General features: G+C 49.5%; 1 protein-coding gene across 8 annotated transcripts in view; it reads left to right on the top strand.

The window, feature by feature from the left end:
* Positions 1–967: 967 nt before the first annotated feature.
* AP5B1 (adaptor related protein complex 5 subunit beta 1) overlaps positions 968–18,944 on the top strand; it is a 28,229-nt gene continuing 10,252 nt past the window's right edge. Inside the window, exons 1-3 of one of the 8 annotated variants that reach the window (XM_085879062.1) lie at positions 1,964–2,093; positions 8,733–8,921; positions 18,209–18,345. In XM_085879062.1, the coding sequence (XP_085735188.1) occupies positions 18,226–18,345 (120 nt within the window). In that variant the 5' untranslated portion in view covers positions 1,964–2,093; positions 8,733–8,921; positions 18,209–18,225. Of the gene's footprint in view, positions 1,005–1,949; positions 2,094–2,151; positions 2,818–8,732; positions 8,922–18,208; positions 18,346–18,944 lie in introns of those variants that run through there. The other 7 variants (XM_085879066.1, XM_085879068.1, XM_085879060.1 and 4 more) reach the window with 7 other exon arrangements.

Genomic DNA, 18,944 nt, shown 5'->3' on the forward strand with positions numbered 1-18,944 from the left:
TGCGATCTACATGGAGGTATGCGCTCTACATGGAGGTATGCGCTCTACATGGAGGTATGCGTTCTACATGGAGGTATGCGCTCTATATGGAGGTATGCGATCTACATGGAGGTATGCGCTCTACATGGAGGTATGCGTTCTACATGGAGGTATGCGCTCTATATGGAGGTATGCGATCTACATGGAGGTATGCGCTCTATATGGAGGTATGCGCTCTACATGGAGGTATGCGCTCTACATGGAGGTATGCGCTCTACATGGAGGTATGCGATCTACATGGAGGTATGCGCTCTACATGGAGGTATGCGCTCTACATGGAGGTATGCGCTCTACATGGAGGTATGCGCTCTACATGGAGGTATGCGCTCTACATGGAGGTATGCGATCTACATGGAGGTATGCGCTCTACATGGAGGTATGCGCTCTACATGGAGGTATGCGCTCTACATGGAGGTATGCGTTCTACATGGAGGTATGCGATCTACATGGAGGTATGCGATCTACATGGAGGTATGCGCTCTACATGGAGGTATGCGCTCTATACGGAGGTATGCGCTCTACATGGAGGTATGCGATCTACATGGAGGTATGCGCTCTACATGGAGGTATGCGCTCTACATGGAGGTATGCGCTCTACATGGAGGTATGCGCTCTACATGGAGGTATGCGCTCTATATGGAGGTATGCGCTCTACATGGAGGTATGCGCTCTACATGGAGGTATGCGCTCTATATGGAGGTATGCGCTCTACATGGAGGTATGCGATCTACATGGAGGTATGCGATCTACATGGAGGTATGCGCTCTACATGGAGGTATGCGCTCTATACGGAGGTATGCGCTCTACATGGAGGTATGCGATCTACATGGAGGTATGCGCTCTATATGGAGGTATGCGCTCTACATGGAGGTATGCGCTCTACATGGAGGTATGCGCTCTACATGGAGGTATGCGATCTACATGGAGGTATGCGCTCTACATGGAGGTATGCGTTCTACATGGAGGTATGCGCTCTACATGGAGAGCCCTTCTAGTTTGGTTTGTGTTCCACACTTACTACATCAGAGTTCAATGAATTTTTTTTTTAGATCCTCGTGGAGGATGTCGTTTTACTCACGTTGTTGTTCTTCATCTTCCTCTTGTGGCCTTTTTTGTTTCACAACCTACAGTTTTCATCGAAACTTCCTGAAACTCGGCATATATATGTAAAAATACCCTGCGCAGACAGTAACGATCTCCGATTTTTAAAATTCCTCCTAGAAAAAAAAGTTATGACGTCAAAATATCTCCGCTAATGGAAATCGCCTAAAAAATTATCTCCGAAACTTGGCAAGCTTTTTAAATTCTGTTTGCGGGAATCGAACAGGGCATTAGCAGAGATAATTTATTGCAAACCTGATACATCACAATGACGTCATATTCGTTTTTATGACGTCATCGTTAATAGCACGAGGATCTTTGCTCATTCGAGCTTGTTTGTTGAAGTTTGAAATCGGGTTCGTTGTTCATGCCTACCTGTACAGGTGTACTCTTTTGTGGTTCTTCTTTGGACCGATTTATTGTATTTTCTTTGCATCTCGTTTTGACAGTTCGTGACACACAAGAACACTCGTCCAGGTTTGGTGTGATTAAGGCTTTTAAAAAATATTTGTCTGGGATTTTATAGATTGTAATCTTTCTCTTTCTCACCGAAGGCGCCTTTTTTGGTGCGTGGTTGATGCGCCATGGCGGTATCGTTAGTAGTAGTAGTAGTACTTCGGCGCTGTATGAGCACAACACGTTGTTTGCTTCGTCAGATTTCAGCAGTTTTCTGGAACTTGTGTGTTTTTTGTTTTCGGTGTTTTATTGACATTTTAAATGTACGTCGGTGTTGTGTGAAATTAGAATCTAATTGATATAAAATAAACTGTTTGAAAACTCGATCGTTTTCACTACCGTCCGCTGTTTACGTGTTTATTTAAAGCCTGGCTGCATGATGGTGTTTTATTTTTGTTTTTAATGTTTGGTGTTTTGTTCCCGTTGGGAGAGCCAGGCCCTTCTCCTCTTTCCTGTCACGTTCACGGGCTCAGCCATGACAGAGCACCGGATGAGCGGTGAGAAGACTGCGACGTCGGGAACGTTTCCTGTGTTGTGTGTACTTTGTTTTGTACTTGTGGAGCTGTCTGTGTAATCGCCGACAGGAGGACATTCTCATGGAGTACGGTGCTCTGCAGATATGTGCGGTGTGTGTGCCGCGTCTATAAAACACGTCACTGAAATTCACCGGAAGTCGTTTTTCCCACATATTTATACTCCTTACTCTGTGCAGTATTAAAAAAACAAGTTCGACCTTAAAAATTCCATGGTGACGCGGGCGAGTTATCTCCGGCACTCTGAGCCAATTCCTGCCTGGACTGCGAGTAGCGAGTGGTGCGAGTGGTGAGGCCCTTTTTTGGGAGGTCCCGTGACACCAGGACCAGGTTACACCGGTTGCTGTCTTCAAATGTGGTTGCGCTCTTCAAATGTGGTGGCTCTCTTCAAATGTGGTGGCTCTCTTCAAATGTGGTGGCTCTCTTCAAATGTGGTGGCTCTCTTCAAATGTGGTGGCTCTCTTCAAATGTGGTTGCTCTCTTCAAATGTGGTTGCTCTCTTCAAATGTGGTTGCTCTCTTCAAATGTGGTTGCTCTCTTCAAATGTGGTTGCTCCCTTGGCAGTGGCTGCTGCACGACAAACAGATTGACCACCGGTTCGCATGTTACATGTTAACAGCCTTCGAAGACCAAAGGCAACCTTTAAACCAAAGCATCCCTTGTAGAAAGAGGTTCGTCAACACACGAGGTGAATGTAGAACAAGAAATGGAAAACTAAAAAAAAAAAAAAAAATCTCACCTTACCAATAGTCACTGACAAATCACCTGCTGGTCAAGGAATCTGTGGATTCACGGGTCCTGAAGCTCACCTGGTTACTTTTATTTGATACTAGCAAATAGCACCCGTCGAAGGGAAGGTAGTCGGCGTACCAAGGCATTACCGGGGTGATAAAAGTCGCCCAAACAGGAACATTTTCTTTTTAATCGCCGTGTTCTCCATCGAACCGGGTGGGATCATTTAAAAATTAAAACCCACGCAATCGACCTCTGTCCTTAGCCCCCCCCCACACCCCTCCCCACCCGCACCATATATGCGTTCCTCTGTCATCCTCGTGGTATGCTAACCATGCACATACATTGGCGACATATACTGATCATTCCATTTGCACACATGCACGGATTTCCCCACACCTGCGCTGCATGGCATGTCCCGCGTGGCTTCGGTTACCGCAGCACGTCCGCTCCCCGCATGGAGAAGCGCATTGTTCGCAAGATGGCCACGTAACCTCCATAGCGCCACGCACCGCGGGCACAGGTGCGAGTTTGGACCGTGCACCTGTAAAATGCATGTACTGCACACACCGTACACACGCACACATGCAGGCACACACACCCCCACAGGGCGTCTTTTGTACCCGGTTGTACCACCTCCGTGTGTGCTGTCTATGTACCTCTTCGTTTGCAGAAACTGCCAAGTTAATATATTGCAGCAACTATTAGTATATTTGTATTAATATCTTGTTATGAAAGCAGATCGCATAAAATGGTTTAAAGAAAAAAGCCTCTTCACTTGCAGCAACAAAAAGTACCTCTTTGCTTGCAGCAACTGTTGACTATTAGTATATTTCTATTAATATTTTGTCATGAAAGCAGATTGCACAAAACGATGAAATTAAGCAAACTGCGTACATAATTGCGAAAAAAAGGACCCCTGTGGACTGTATCGCCATGATCTGCAAAAGCAGCTTTCAGAGTGTGGCGATCCTGTTGGTTAATTATTTTTGTTCCACTTTCTGCACATTCCTTAATCTTTTCTTCACTCAATATAATCATCCGAACAGTAGAAAAAGTTGTTTTTATTTTTTTGTAAATGCTTCGCCTAAATAAATACACTTTGTTATAAAAATTGCCAATTTGTTAATATTGTTTGCGTTTTGTAAAACCGCATTCCTCGGAGGCAATGGGACACAACAAATCGTAGTTATTTCAATAGTATGTGTATTTGTTGGCCCTTTCCATATGTCTAGTGGGTAAATGGGAAAGATGAGTTGCGTAGGGCTCTTTTAGTTGGGTCCTTGATCTTCAATCTTTGCACTTCTTCCACTCCTTTGTCTCTCTCACACAAAGCACGCAAGCAATCACGGACGCAAACCAATAACGATGGAAGGAACCAAGCAAAATGCACCCCGAGCACCTGATTTGCATCTGCGTGCCAATTCTCAACTGCCGTCTCACCTCAGACCTTCAATCTGCTCATTGCGCTGCTACTTGCGCACCACAACTACTTCACACAACTACCAAAAATACCTGCAACAACTCGCGCTTGCATTTTTATTACAAACGCGACTCTTAAGGACAAACTTCTCCCTCCCTGCTGGGAGGACATTATTACAAGGAATTTCCACCTCTTCGCCACAATACCACATTACAATCTCTTCACCAGGAATTCCACAATGTACTCTTACTTATGTACAACTGCCACTTATTCATCGAACATTCGCCGCAGCCTCGAGAGACGCTGAGCAGACGGGTCGGGATATTACGGGGTATAACTCGAAGTACGAACGTGCGCTCTTATGAGGATATATGGGTGGCGCAGGGATTTCCATAAAATCTCATGTTTGAATGGAGGCCAGCGCACGTTCACGGCCAGAGAGCACTTCCAAAAATCATGGCCCCTTGTTAATGTCGGAGCTTCGGCGCCTGACCAGGTTGGCAAACAACACAGCCATTTTTGACGTTCCGGGCCTGGCGGGGCATGGCTACCACCGCTATGGACCAATGGGGAAACTTGAATTAACCAAAAGCCTCATTTGATAGGGTTTTGGCTCCATCCCTCGCCTGTGGCTCATAAAAAGAACAAACAGCTCAGTTGAGTCGGAACTCGCCAAAGTAGCAGAACTACTCGATAGAATCGCCAGGAATCAGAATCGCAAGGACTCAAAGCTTGCCAGACAAGAGACTGCGGCAGATTTCGGACCTCTCCGGGGAAACAGGTTGCGCAAGGAGGGCACACATCAGCACTGAGCGAGGGGCGCCATGAGTCGGCGTGATGAAGCGTGGGATCACGAGTTACTGCTATGCAGCCGGGTCTGCTCTCATTCTATCGATGCTCCATTAGGCTGCATCCCACAGCAACACTTGCATGTACAGATTCTCACACCATTACGATAACATCTTTTCTCTCAAGTGCATCTTTCTTCTGCCATCTATCTCTCATCTACTGTGGACGCAAAAGAGCAATCGACACGGGTGAGCCAGACCAAGAACGTTCTTTTCAGAGCGAACTCGAGAGTGAACCGTACTACTGACCTGCACCTCACATTCTTCCTCTTACACCACACTGCACCCCACGTTGCATTCCACTCGCACCTCTCACTAATTCCAGTAAGACACCCTCAGTATTTATCTCTCCTCGCCATTTCCTAGTGTTTTGGGTTGCGCAGGTCCGCCGACCGCGCCAGATGTTGAGGTCACGAATCCTCAACTGCTTCTATCTCTTTGGGCTATCTCTAATTTTCCTCGGGTTTGTGGGCGTGTGATGGTGCCTGTAGTAGCATAAGTTAAGACGGTTTAAGAATATTCAATATAACTCTGCACCTTCACCTTCTCCTTCTCATTCTCCTTCTCCTTCTCCTCCTCATCCTCCTCCTCCTCCTCCTCCTCCTCCTCCTCCTCCGACTATTGTATGTCTTTTGCCACACCCCACAAATTCCTTGCTTTCCCTGCTGTACATTTGTGTGCCACTTAATTTCCCTCGCTCTTGTTTAAATAAATGTGCCTGTTAGAAAAGAACCCAGCTCGTTTTTGTCTTTTCCTTCATTGATCGAGCATGGCCCGCACCCCAGCTTAGCCGGGACGTATTCGCCAAAATCTGCTTAAATAGCCAGTGCGTACTTGGAAGTTCCACTTGACTGCATCTGATACTGTAAGTACTTGAGTAACGCAAGTATGCATCGCGTGTGCGATTTTTTTTTTTTTTTTTTTTTTTTAATCTTTTTTTTTTTCCCCGTTAAGGCGATCACGTGTGACAAACCATTTACCTAGGAAGACGGAGGACGCTGGGTCACGTGGTGAAGTTATTGGCGTTCGTGGTCAATTAGTGACCCGCCACATCACAAAGTTATTCGTGTGTGACGGCCTGCGATTTCCGGTGAGTCCAGAGAGTAACCAGGGACAGCCTGACTCTTGTGGTTCACCTGTGACTCCGGGGAAGCGACAATATTTTCAGATTTCCCTCCATATTTCGACACTTATTTAGTCCATGAGATCCTGTTCTCAAATCTGATATAATATTTTGATTATATACTTTAATTAGTGCATGACAGTAGGTCGTGTTTCCAAGGCAAGGCATGTTTCAAGAGGCTGAATCAATGTGGTGGCTAAGACCGGGCTGCGAGGTGAACTTGGCTGACCAAGGATAAGCCTTTCATGAAGGTAAGCTGTTCATTGTCTTCAAAAGGGGTGTTAAAATTTACCACAACACCCAATATTTACTCATGTACTCCCTATGAGTTCCCGAAGTATGCATGCAAACTTTCAGGCTGGAAGATTTCATGATTTCGGAGTTATGGAGGAAAAACTGACACATTGACACAGACATTTATTATTATAGATTTGATGTGCAACACTGAACATGACTGAGCTCATTACTGAGCGTCTGCCGCCAAAGCAGCTTCTTGAGTAAGGGTTATACATTGGGTGGGTTGCCATTGCCTTCCCAGCAGTAGTTTGGGGAGGAATTTGTAATTTGGCCATGGTGCCCGGCGATAGCTCACCCATTCTTCGTGAAGGACACTGATTTCCTGATAAGGCGATCACATGTTCTTCGGTAAACAGTTTGTCAGACGGAGGACCCTGGGTCAACGTCCATCTTTAATGTCCATCAACTAATGTCGGAAGACGGGACGCTCAGTTTTAACATCCATTGGAGGGACTACACACACATTGATTATTCACCCTGCCTGTGAAACACCGGGATGACATCTTGGAGCTGGGTCAGGAGTCGAGCCCAAGCTAGACAGCTTGGAGGCGAGTATGCATATCTTGAGGTCATCCTGCCAGAGGTCAAATAAATATCTACCAGTGTCCCTGGGTGGTGTAAAATAAAATGGAGCATACAATAATTACCTCGAGAAGAGTGAAAAATTAAATTTGGATCCATTTTACCTCACGACACTCGAAACGTGTGCGTGCGTGTGTGTGTCCTCCATAACTCCAAAACTATAAAACCTAGCAGCTTGAAACTTTGTATGCAAACTAAGAAAACTCCAAGGAAGTGCCGGAGTGAAAATTGGGTGTTTGGGTTATTTAAAACACCCATTTTGAAGATCATTTTGGGCCTTATTTAGTTATATCCTTTATCAGGCACCATCCTCTGCCACCAAGCCCTCTGGGGTCTTGAGGCATATCCTGAGTTACCTCCCTGGGGTCTGAAGCTGCCACGTGTTTGGCTTGCCGAACCATGCCAAGGCTTTGAACAGGCTGCAACGATTTAATAACAATTGTTTTGTTTTTTTTTCCACTGTTCTCACTCATATTATCGAATGCCTGTTCATCAAAGCTTCAAATCGCTGGGTACATTACTTTTGTAAGTGCTGTTGTTTTCAAATTAGGAGCTTGGTGTGATTTCATGCATTATATGATTCAATTTTCCATGATCTACTCTCACGGACTAATTCAAGTATATCGTCAAAATATTTCGGCTTTGAGGATTGGATATCATCCGGAATCAATAAGTGTCAAAATATGGAGTGAAATCTGATGATTTGAAGAAATAACGAGTCTTATAACTAAGCCGATACACCTCTTTACTTTAAGCGAGCAATGATATGGTCCCTCTTCCTTCATATATGCGCAAGAAAAAGTGAAATTTCCAAAGCATTGAACTTCTCTTTTTCTATTGTTTGGAGAATTGTATTCCATCCATTAGGACCACACTCTGTGCAGAGCGTTGGTGCTGCCTAAGCAGTCCTTGGCTATTGGACACAATCCTGGATGGATCGCCACTCCGATACAGGATACCAGCAAGCTGACACTCATTTTGTTGACCTCGAAAAGATGACAGGCAGAGTCAACCGCACCTGGTATTAATTCAACAGCCGAGTGGGATTTGAACTTAGGATCCTAGGATCCCAAGCCCACCACCCTAACCATTAAGCCAACACCAGGCATCATAATTGTATTGAGTGAACAAAATATTTAGGAACATGCCAAAATTAACCAGCTTCATTGAGCGATATGATTTAATGCATTCACTGCTTGACATCACACCCTGTCCCCCAGAGGGACTGCTTATCCATAGCACCTGCCAGATCTATGTCTATACTTTCAGAGGTTTCATGTGGTACTCTCCAGGGAATCAAAGCAAATCTGGTAAAAAATGGACATTTTAAAATGAAGTGATAACGTTTGCGCGGACCTCAAACCGATGTACCACATGACGCGTGCACGGACGAGCAGGCAACGTGGCGGATTTATCTGCAATGTTTATTTCATGGGCGATTAAACTTTGTGATGTCTCCAGGGTTGTTCTGTATTAAGCTGCAACTCTTTTGTGGATAAAGTTGTTATTGAACGAATTCATTTTATTTCTTTAACTGCACCGGGCACGGTGAAGACAGCTTTAAAGTTAAAGGAATCCTGTATGATATGCACCCACAGCCTGGCCAGCCATTCCTCACCAACCATTTAATTGGAGTGCTTGCTTGAGTGCTTAAGCCACTTGCCGAGCATCCTCCAGTCAACAGCGGCAGCACGCTTCATAATTCTGAGCAAATCGTTCCCTCACTGCAGACGCTGTTGTCGCGCCACGTCAACCTGACCGAATGGTTCGTGTTCTGTCATCCTGAGGCGAGTTGTAAAATAACACCTGATTTCTAAGCGGTTTGCCATGTTAACGTGTTTTCTAAATTACCGAGCCAATTTTTTTTTTAATTTTTTTTTTTTTTTTTTTCACCCAGCGAGCCAAGTTTTTAATTTTTTTATTTTCCACCCGTCACATGCAGCTGCATATAAAGATTAATGTTTGTGAAGATATCCCTGAAACGTCCATAAACATGCAACGTTGTTTTTCCGCGAAAGCTACTCAAGGTTTTTGGGTTGTATATAGTATGTACTGCAGTCAGGAATCGCACTGACTCCAACCTGCCAATTGGCAATTTTATGGGAGTGCGTGTGCGTGTGCGTGCACACGCTTTGTTAATAAAGCATAACATATCTCCACTAACTCCCCTACCCCACCCCTCTGTCTCTGTCTCTGTTTCTGTCTCTGTTTCTGTCTGTCTGTCTGTCTGTCTCTCTCTCCCTTTGTCCCATTATTGCTCTACCCCTTCCCAATACAGTGCAGCACCCTGCTCCCACCTCTGTCTCTGTCTCTGTCTCTGTCTCTGTCTCTGTCTCTGTCTCTGTCTCTGTCTCTGTCTCTGTCTCTGTCTCTGTCTCTGTCTCTGTCTCTGTCTCTGTCTCTGTCTCTGTCTCTCTCTGTTTCTCTGTCTCTCTGTCTCCAGACATATCCGGACAGTGCTATGTCTGAGCGGTGTTTGTCTCCAGACGTGCATTGGTGGTGTTTGTATCCAGCTGGAAGTTTGTCTCTGGATGTGTCTGTGCAGTGTTTGTCTCTGGGCGGTATTTTTAGTATGACCGGTAGAAAATGGATTTCAGACATTATTTTGTCTCCATTTTCACTGTTATTCTATGCAGAATCATTTTGATGAAACAGCAGAAATCATAATTCACACTCCATTGCACATCTGCCTTCCCTTCCCCCACCTCCTCACTCTCCCTCCCTCCTTGCTCCCCCTCCCTCTCTCACCCTCTCCTCTCCCCCACCTCTCTCCCCCTCCCCCTCTCCCCCACCTCTCTCTCCCCCACCTCTCTCTCCCTCCCCTTTTCCCCCACCTCTCTCCCTCCCTCTCCCCACCTCTCTCTCCCTCCTCTCCCACCTCTCTCTCCCTCCCTCTCCCCCACCTCTCTCTCCCTCTCCCTCTCCCCCACCTCTATCTCCCCCCCACCTCTCTCTCCCTCTCCCTCTCCCTCTCCCCCACCTCTCTCTCCCTCTCCCTCTCCCCCACCTCTACCCCACCTCTCTCTCCCTCTCCCTTCTCCCTCTCCCCCACCTCTCTCTCCCTCTCCCTCTCCCTCTCCCCCACCTCTCTCTCCCTCTCCCTCTCCCCACCTCTCTCTCCCGCTCCCTCTCCCTCCTCCGCCATCTCTCTCTCTCCCGCTCCCTCTCCCTCTCCCCCCACCTCTCTCCCTCTCCCCCACCTCTCTCTCCCTCTCCCCCACCTCTCTCTCCCTCTCCCTCTCCCCACCTCTCTCTCCCTCTCCCTCTCCCCACCTCTCTCTCTCTCCCTCTCCCTCTCCCCCACCTCTCTCTCCCTCTCCCTCTCCCCCTGACCTCTCTCCCTCTCCCTTCTCCCCCACCTCTCTCTCCCTCTCCCTTCTCCCCACTTTCTCTCCCTTCTCCCTCTCCCCCACCTCTCTCTCCCTCTCCCTCTCCCTTCTCCCCACCTCTCTCTCCCTCTCCCTCTCCCCCACCTCTCTCTCCCTCTCCCTCTCCCCACCTCTTCTCTCCCTCTCCCTTTCCCCCACCTTCTCTCCCTCTCCCTCTCCCCCACCTCTCTCTCTCCCTCTCCCTCTCCCCCACCTCTTTCTCTCCCTCTCCCTCTCCCCCACCTCTCTCTCCTCTCCCTCTCCCCCCTCTCTCTCTCTCTCCCTTCTCCCTCTCCCCCACCTTCTCTCTCCCTCTCCCTCTCCCTTCTCCCCCACCTTTCTTTCTCTCTCCCTTCTCCCTCTCCCCACCTCTCTCTCTCTCTCTCCTCTCCCTCTCCCCTCGACTCTCTTCTCCCTCTCCCTCTCTCTCTCCCCCACCTCTCTCTCCCTCTCCCTCTCCCTTCTCCCCCACCTCTCTCCCTCTCCCCCACCTCTCTCCCTCTCCCTCTCCCTCTCCCCCACCTCTTCTCCCTCTCCCTCTCCCTCTCCCCCACCTCTCTCTCCCTCCCATCTCCCCCACCTCTCTCTCCCTCCCATCTCCCCCACCTCTCTTTCTCCCTCCCCTCTCCCCCCACCTCTCTCCCTCCCCCTCTCCCCCACCTCTCTCTCCCTCCCCTCTCCCCCACCTCTCTCTCCCTCCCCTCTCCCCCACCTCTCTCTCCCTCCCTCTCCCCCACTCTCTTCTCCCTCCCTCTCCCCCCACCTCTTCTCTTCCTCCCCTCTCCCCCACCTCTCTTCTCCCTCCCTCTCCCCTCACCTCTCTCTCCCTCTCCCCCACCTCTCTCTCCCTCCCTCCTTTCCTCACCTCTCTCTCGCTCCCTCTCCCCCACCTCTCTCTTTCGCTCTCCCCCACCTCTCTCTCGCTCACTCTCCCCACCTCTCTCTCGGCTCACTCTCCCCACCTCTCTCTCGCTCACTCTCCCCCACCTCTCTCTCGCTCCCCTCTCCCCCACCTCTCTCTCGCTCCCCCTCTCCCCCACCTCTCTCTCGCTCCCTCTCACCTCTCTCTCGCTCCCTCTCCCCCACCTCTCTCTCGCTCCCTCTCTTCCCCACCTCTCTCTCCCTCCCCTCTCCCCTCCACCTCTCTCTCCCTCCCCTCTCCCCCACCTCTCTCTCCCTCTCCCTCTCCCCCACCTCTCTTCTCCCTCTCCCTCTCCCCCACCTCTCTCTCCCTTTCTCCCTTCTCCCCCACCTCTCTCTCCCTCTCCCTTCTCCCCCCCTCTCTTCTCCCTCTCCCTTCTCCCCCCACCTCTCTCTCCCTCTCCCTCTCCCCACCTCTCTCTCCCTTCTCCCTCTCCCCCACCTCTCTCTCCCTCTCCCTCTCCCCCACCTCTCTCCCTCTCCCTCTCCCCCACCTCTCTCTCCCTCTCCCTCTCCCCACCTCTCTCTCCCTCTCCCTCTCCCCCACCTCTCTCTCCCTCCCTCTCCCCACCTCTCTCTCCCTCCCCTCCACCTCTCTCCCTCCACCTCTCACCTTCGCTCACTCTCCCCCACCTCTCTCTCGCTCACTCTCCCCCCACCTCTCTCTCGCTTCACTCTCCCCCACCTCTCTCTCTCGCTCCCCTCTCCCCCACCTCTCTCTCGCTCCCCCTCTCCCCCACCTCTCTCTCCCTCCCCTCTCCTCTCCACCTCTCTCTCCCTCCCCTCTCCCCACCTCTCTTCTCCCCCTTTCCCTCTCCCCCACCTCTCTCTCCCTCTCCCTCTCCCCCACCTCTCTTTCTCCCTTTCTCCCTCTCCCCACCTCTCTCTCTTCCCTCTTCCCTCTTCCCCCACCTCTCTCTCCTCTCTCCTTCTCCCCCACCTCTCTCTCCCTTCTCCCTCTCCCCCACCTCTTCTCCCTTCTCCCTTCTCCCCCACCTCTTCTCCTTTCTCCTCTCCCTCTCACCTCTCTCTCCCTTCTCCCTCTCCCCCCACCTCTCTCTCCTTTCTCCTTTCTCCCCCACCTCTCTCTCCCTCTCCCTTCTCCCCCACCTTTCTCTCTCTCCTCTCCCTCTCCTCGACCTCTCTCTCTCTCCCTCTCCCCACCTCTCTTTCTCCCTTTCTCCCTTCTTCCCTCACCTTTCTCTCCCTTTCTCCCTTTCTCCCCACCTCTCTCTCCCTTTCTCCCTCTCCCCCACCTCTCTCTCCTCTCCCTCTCCCCCACCTCTCTCTCCCTCTCCTCTCCCCCACCTCTCTTCTCCCTTCTCCCTTCTCCCCCACCTCTCTCTCCCTTCTCCCTCTCCCCATCTCTCTCCCTTCTCCCTCTCCCCCACCTTCTCCCTTTCTCCCTCTCCCCCACCTCTCTCTCCCTCTCCCTCTCCCCCACCTCTCTCCCTTCTCCCTCTCCCCCACCTCTCTCTCCCTTTCTCCCTTCTCCCCACCTCTCTCCCTTCTCCCTCTCCCCCCTGACCTCTATCTCCCCTCCCTCTCCCCCACCTCTCTCTCCCTTTCTCCCTCTCCCCCACCTCTCCTCTCCCCCACCTCTCCCCACCTCTCCCCCACCTTCTCCCCCACCTCTCTCCCCCACCCTCTCTCCCTCCCTCTCCCTTTCTCCCCCCACCTCTCTCTCCCTCTCCCTCTCCCTCTCTCTCCCTTCTCCCCCCCTCTCTCCCCCTCCTCTCTCCCTTTCTCCCTTCTCCCTCTCCCCCACCTCTCTCTCCCTCTCCCTCTCCCTGACTTTCTTTCTCCTTCTCCTCTCCTCCTCTCACCTTCTCTTCTCATTCTCTCCCTCTCCCCCACCTCTCTCCCTTCTCCCCTGACCTCTCTCTCCCTCTCCCCCACCTCTCTCTCCCTATCCCTCTCCCCCACCTCTCTCTCCCGATCCCTCTCCCCACTCTTTCTCCCTCTCCTCTCCCTCACCTCTCTCTCCCTCTCCCTCTCCCCCACCTTCTCTCCCTCTCCCTCTCCCCCACCTCTCTCTCCCTCTCCCTCTCCCCACTTCTCTCTCCCTCTCCCTTCTCCCCACCTCTCTCTCCCTTCTCCCTCTCCCTCTCCCCACCTCTCTCTCCCTTCTCTCTCCCTCTCCCCCACCTCTCTCTCCCTCTCGCTCTCCCTCTCTCCCCCACCTCTCTCTCCTTCTCCCTCTCCCTCTCCCCTCTCTCTCGCCCTCTCCCTTCTCCCCCACCTTTCTCTCCCTTTCTCCCTTTCTCCCCCTCACCTCTCTTCTCCCTTCTCCCTCTCCCCACCTCTCTCCCTTTCTCCCTCTCCCCCACCTCTCTCTCCTTCTCTCCCTTTCTCCCTCTCCTCCACCTCTCTCTCCCTTTCTCCCTTCTCCCCCACCTCTTCTCCCTTTCTCCCTCTCCTTTCTCCCCCACCTTTTCTCTCTCCCTTCTCCCTCTCCCTTTCTCCCCCACCTCTTTCTCCCTTCTCCCTCTCCCTTCTCCCCCACCTCTTTCTCCCTTTCTCCCTTCTCCCTCTCCCCCAGACCTCTCTTTCTCCTCTCCCTTCTCCCTCTCCCCACCTTCTCTCTCTCCCTTCTCCCTCTCCTTCTCTCCCCCACCTCTCTCTCCCTTCTCCCTCCCCTCTCCCCACCTCTCTTCTCCCTCCCATCTCCCCCCACCCTCTCTCCCTCCCTCTCCCCCACCTCTCTTCCCTCCCTCTCCTCGACTTTCTTTCTTCCCTCCCTTCTCCCGACCTTCTCTCCCTCCCTCTCCCCACCTCTCTCTCCCTCCCTCTCCTCGACCTCTCTCTCTCCTCCCCTCTCCCTCTCTCCCCACCCTCTCTTTCTCCCTCCCTCTCCCCACCTCTCTCTCCCTCCCCTTCTCCTCCCACCTCTTCTCTCTCGCTCCTCTCCCCCACCTCTCTCTCGCTCCCTTCTCTCCCCCACCTCTCTTTCGCTCACTCTCCCCCACCTCTCTCTCGCTCATTCCCTCTTCCTGACCTCTCTCTCTCCCTTTCTCCCTCTCCACCTCTCTCTCCTCTCCTCTCCCCCACCTCTTCTCCCTTTCTCCCTCTCCCCCACCTCTCTCTCCCTCTCCCTCTCCCCCAGACCTCTCTCCACTCTCCCTCTCCCCTCACCTCTCTCTCCCTCTCCCTTCTCCCCCCACCTTCTCTCTCTCTCCCTTTCTCCCCCAGACCTCTCTCTCCCTCTCCCTCTCCCCCACCTTCTTCTCTTTCTCCCTCTCCCCTCGACCTTTCTCTCCCTCTCCTTCTCCTCGACCTCTCCCTTCCTCCCTCTCCTGACCTCTCTCCCTCCCCTTCTCCCCCACCTCTCTCCCTCTCCCCTCTCCCCCACCTCTCTCTCCCTCCCTCTCCCCCACCTCTCTCCCCTCCCTCTCCCCCTCCCTCTCTCCCCTCCCCTCTCCCTCCCTCTCTCCCCCACCTCTCTCTCCCTCCCTCTCCCCCACCTCTCTCTCCCCCACCTCTCTCTCCCCCACCTCTATCTCCCTCTCCCTCTCCCCCACCTCTCTCTCCCCCACCTCTCTCTCCCCCACACTCTCTCTCCCCACCTCTCTCTCTCCCTCTCCCTCTCCCCCACCTCTCTCTCTCACTCCCCTCTCCCCCATCTCTCTCTCTCTCTCCCTCTCTCCCACCTCTCCACCTCTCTCTCCCTCTCCCTCTCCCTCTCCCTCTCCCCCTCTCTCTCTCCCTCTCCCCCACCTCTCTCTCTTCCTCTCCCTCCCCTCTCCCCCACCTCTCTCTCCCCCCCTCTCTCTCTCCCTCTCCCCACCCACCCCTCAGTATTCCCATCTGTGAAGTGACAGGTGGTATTTGCTTTCCCTTAAACTAGGTAGCAATTATTTATTTCCGTTGGGTTAGAAAAAACCGATTTTTCCCAATTTTTTTTTTTGATTTCATTCTCGGTTCCGACATAATTATTTAGGCCGTGGGTGCAATCGTCAAATATGGAATCAATACTTCGAATATCAACTTTTAATGAACGTATGCGATAAATTATTCAGTCTTGCCAGGAGACAATCGCATTGCACCTTGCCTCACACAGCCATTCTGCGTTTTAGGCCTGATTTCAATCCGTTGATGAGCGCAGATTTTGATATGGTCAATTCACCTTCATTAGGCATCAGATATGAAGCCTGTGGCCAAGTTTCATCAAAATTGTGTGTTTTGTTCAAGCGATAATGAAGGCCCAGTCACACCTTGACGTTTTAGCCAGCTTATGCCAATTTTTGCAAAAATTTGTGTAAAACGCTGGTACACGTCGAATACGTTATGGTTACGTTATGTATATGTTAAGACCACGCTGAAAAACACTGCCATAAGTGGTAGTTCGCTGGCTTTAAAAGTTGAACTTTTGGTTTTTCCTCATTTTTTCATGCTTGAAATTTTACGACTATGCCGGCGTATGACTCGCACGTTCAGCTACGCTGGCCATAAGTTGTAGGCACGTTATGCGATCGTTGACACACGTTGAAACACGTTACTTGTAAGTTACTCATAAGTCGAAACACGTCGAGGTAATGTTTAGCGTACCCGAAACTTATTTCTAACCAATGAGTAACGTTTTGTAAGCACACGACACGAACGTTGTTCACACTTTGCAACACGTTACTTGAAAGTACTACTACTATACTACTACTACTACTCCCAACATCGACATCACTAAATTCTCTCGAACTACTACTACTAATAACATCGACATCATTAAATTCTCTCGAACTACTACTACTACTACTACTACCAACATCAACATGACTAAATTCTCTCGAACTACTACTTCTGCTACTACTACTACTACTACTACGACTACCATCGACATCACTAAATTTTCTCGAACTACTACTACTGCTACTAGTACTACTACTACTACTACTAACATCAACATCACTAAATTCTCTCGAACTACTACTACTACTACTACGACTAATAACATTGACATCACTAAATTCTCTCGTACTACTACTACTACTACTGCTACTGCCACTGCTAGTGACATTGACATCTACTCAACATGGAGCCTGGAACACTGATGGGTTCCTCTTGTGAAGCCCATTTGTATATACCAATTCCCCTAAACGCTGCCAATATGCCAATATACGGTAGCTGTAAGTTAGAAACACGTTCAGTAAGTTCTGTGGTCGTCTGGAAGACATCAATCAAATTCGTCTGCATACGTGCGTTTGAGATACGTTACACATAGGTTCAAAGCACGCTACTCATAGGTTCAAAGCACGCTACTAATATGTTCAAAGCACGTTACTCGTAGGTTTAAAATTAAGTTTCGGGTATGCTAAACATTACCTCAACGTGTTTCGACTTATGAGTAACTTGCAAGGCCGACGTGTGTAAACTATTGCGGAGTGTGCCGACAACTTACGCCAGCGTATGCGGAACTTGTGAGCCATACGTCGAGTACGTCGTAAAATTTTCAGCATGCTTGAAATTTCACGATGTACGAGACGTACCACATAATATGCCAGCGTACTTCATTGTTTTTCATCGTGCTGCTAACGTATACACAACTTACCCATACCGTATTCGACGTGTCCCAGCGTTTTAGACACATTTTTCATAGGTTGGCACACGCTGGCTAAATCGTCAAGGTGTTACTGCGATGTTGACACTTCCAATTTTCAGGCGGTTATGATTTAAATCTGCTTGCGGCAGGTTTTTTTAACAGAGAACGCCACGAGTTCGTCGGCGATACGTGCAGCGCACTATGACTAAGTTAAACTATCGTTGGGCATAGGTTGTGAACGCCGACAACAGGCTAAGCATTCGTTGTTATAAGTTTTCTTTAACACAACGAAACGTTCTGTGCCCGTTACTAATACGTTATGCATGCGACCAACACGTTATGAATACGACCAAAACTTAAAAAAAAAAACCTCAAAACTTCAGCGTACGCCAACGTTTTACGTTCCTTTTTATACATTGCCATTCCTGGCTAAAACGTCAAGGTGTAACTGGGCCTTGACTGAAGCATTTACAGATTCACTGACGGACTTGCGTACGGACACTGCTCGATCGTATAAGCTCACGAGACTAAAGTCCAGGGGTGAGCTAAAAATGGGGACATTGTAATTTGCTCCCTATCTGCCTGTGTCACCCTATTTCCTTCTAAAACAGTTGTGCAGAAATTCATCAAACGTGGTAGTTATGATCACCAGATGAGAAGAATGTGCGACTTACAAGAGTAGTATCATTTTGGCCCTGCCCCCTTGGTCCCTGATGTGGGGTCAAAAGGTCAAACAAAAAAGAAGCAATTATTTCCAGATTTTTAAACTTTTTTTTTTAATGAAACTTTGTACAGTACATACAATCAACATTGTGGAATGCATGAAATATGTAACATATTTATTCATTTATTTATTTATTTGACCCTCGGTTCATGCCCCAGGGGTTGAGGACTTGGGGTCACAGGGGTTAAAACACGAGATTAAAAAAAAAAAAACTTGATTTGATATTGGGTCATTCCTGGTGGAATTTTTTGCCATCTTTCAACTTTGCTTTCGGTGGGAAGCGTGGCAATTTGTGATGCCACGTCATCGACTTAGCTCGAGTTTGGCCTTCTGTAACAGGCCAATCTAAGGATGACTATTTAGACATTTATTGTTTAAATGTCATTTTTAGCTTTTAATCTGCTTAGTATAATTATGCATATGGGCTTCATTTGTAGTGGAAGCTGTTAGGAAGTTAAATCTTCGACTCAAGTTATTTGCCGATTCTGTTCGATTGAGGAAACTGATGGAAACTTTGAATTTGTCCAGTTGGAGAATAAGAGCACATGGCTGGTTGGAGAAGTAACAGCCTGGTGGCTCAGTTGTCCTCTTGTGATGAAATGTCCCTGGAGCCAAAAGAGATTCTTTCTATCCTTCAGGATGAAAATGAGGCAACATACAGGAAGGTGAGCCCTTGTGTTGTTTGCCACATGTAGGTCTATAGTTCCACTTATTATTTTTTGATCGTTCATGATGAAGTTGAGATGAGCTGTTAAAGCCATAATGATGTCCTTCAGTCAGGCAACATTTTTTTTCTCTCCTCCTCCCTTGGAGGCAGCTCAACTGATAGTTTTGAAACTTGGCATGATGATTCCTGACGTCAATGCGCAAAAACTAATGGAGCCCTTTTTTATTTCCATCCACATGGCGAGATAATTAACTAATTAACTCGAAATGTAATCTATGTTTGTGTGTCCATCACAATCATGAGATTCCGTCATCACACAAGATTGCATTTAAATAAAACATGAATCGTCCCAAGTGGGACACTCATCTACTGATGGAGGGCGGTCATAGTTGAGGTGCATTAGGTAATAAAGCTGATTTTCAATTTGATTTGATGGAAGATTAGTGGCTCCTGTAGGCTGAAAGGCCTGATGACATGATTGTATTCACCCAGTGCAAACTAGAAGGGCACTCGATAGAGCGCATACCTCCACTACATAATGCCTGATCCACGAAAACGTACGGGCCCAATACATTTTTGAAATATCATGCTATACAG

Source organism: Eptatretus burgeri, chromosome 4, assembly GCF_056783735.1.
Source record: "Eptatretus burgeri isolate ZD-2024b chromosome 4, Ebu_testis_v1, whole genome shotgun sequence".
Taxonomy (NCBI): domain Eukaryota; kingdom Metazoa; phylum Chordata; class Myxini; order Myxiniformes; family Myxinidae; genus Eptatretus; species Eptatretus burgeri.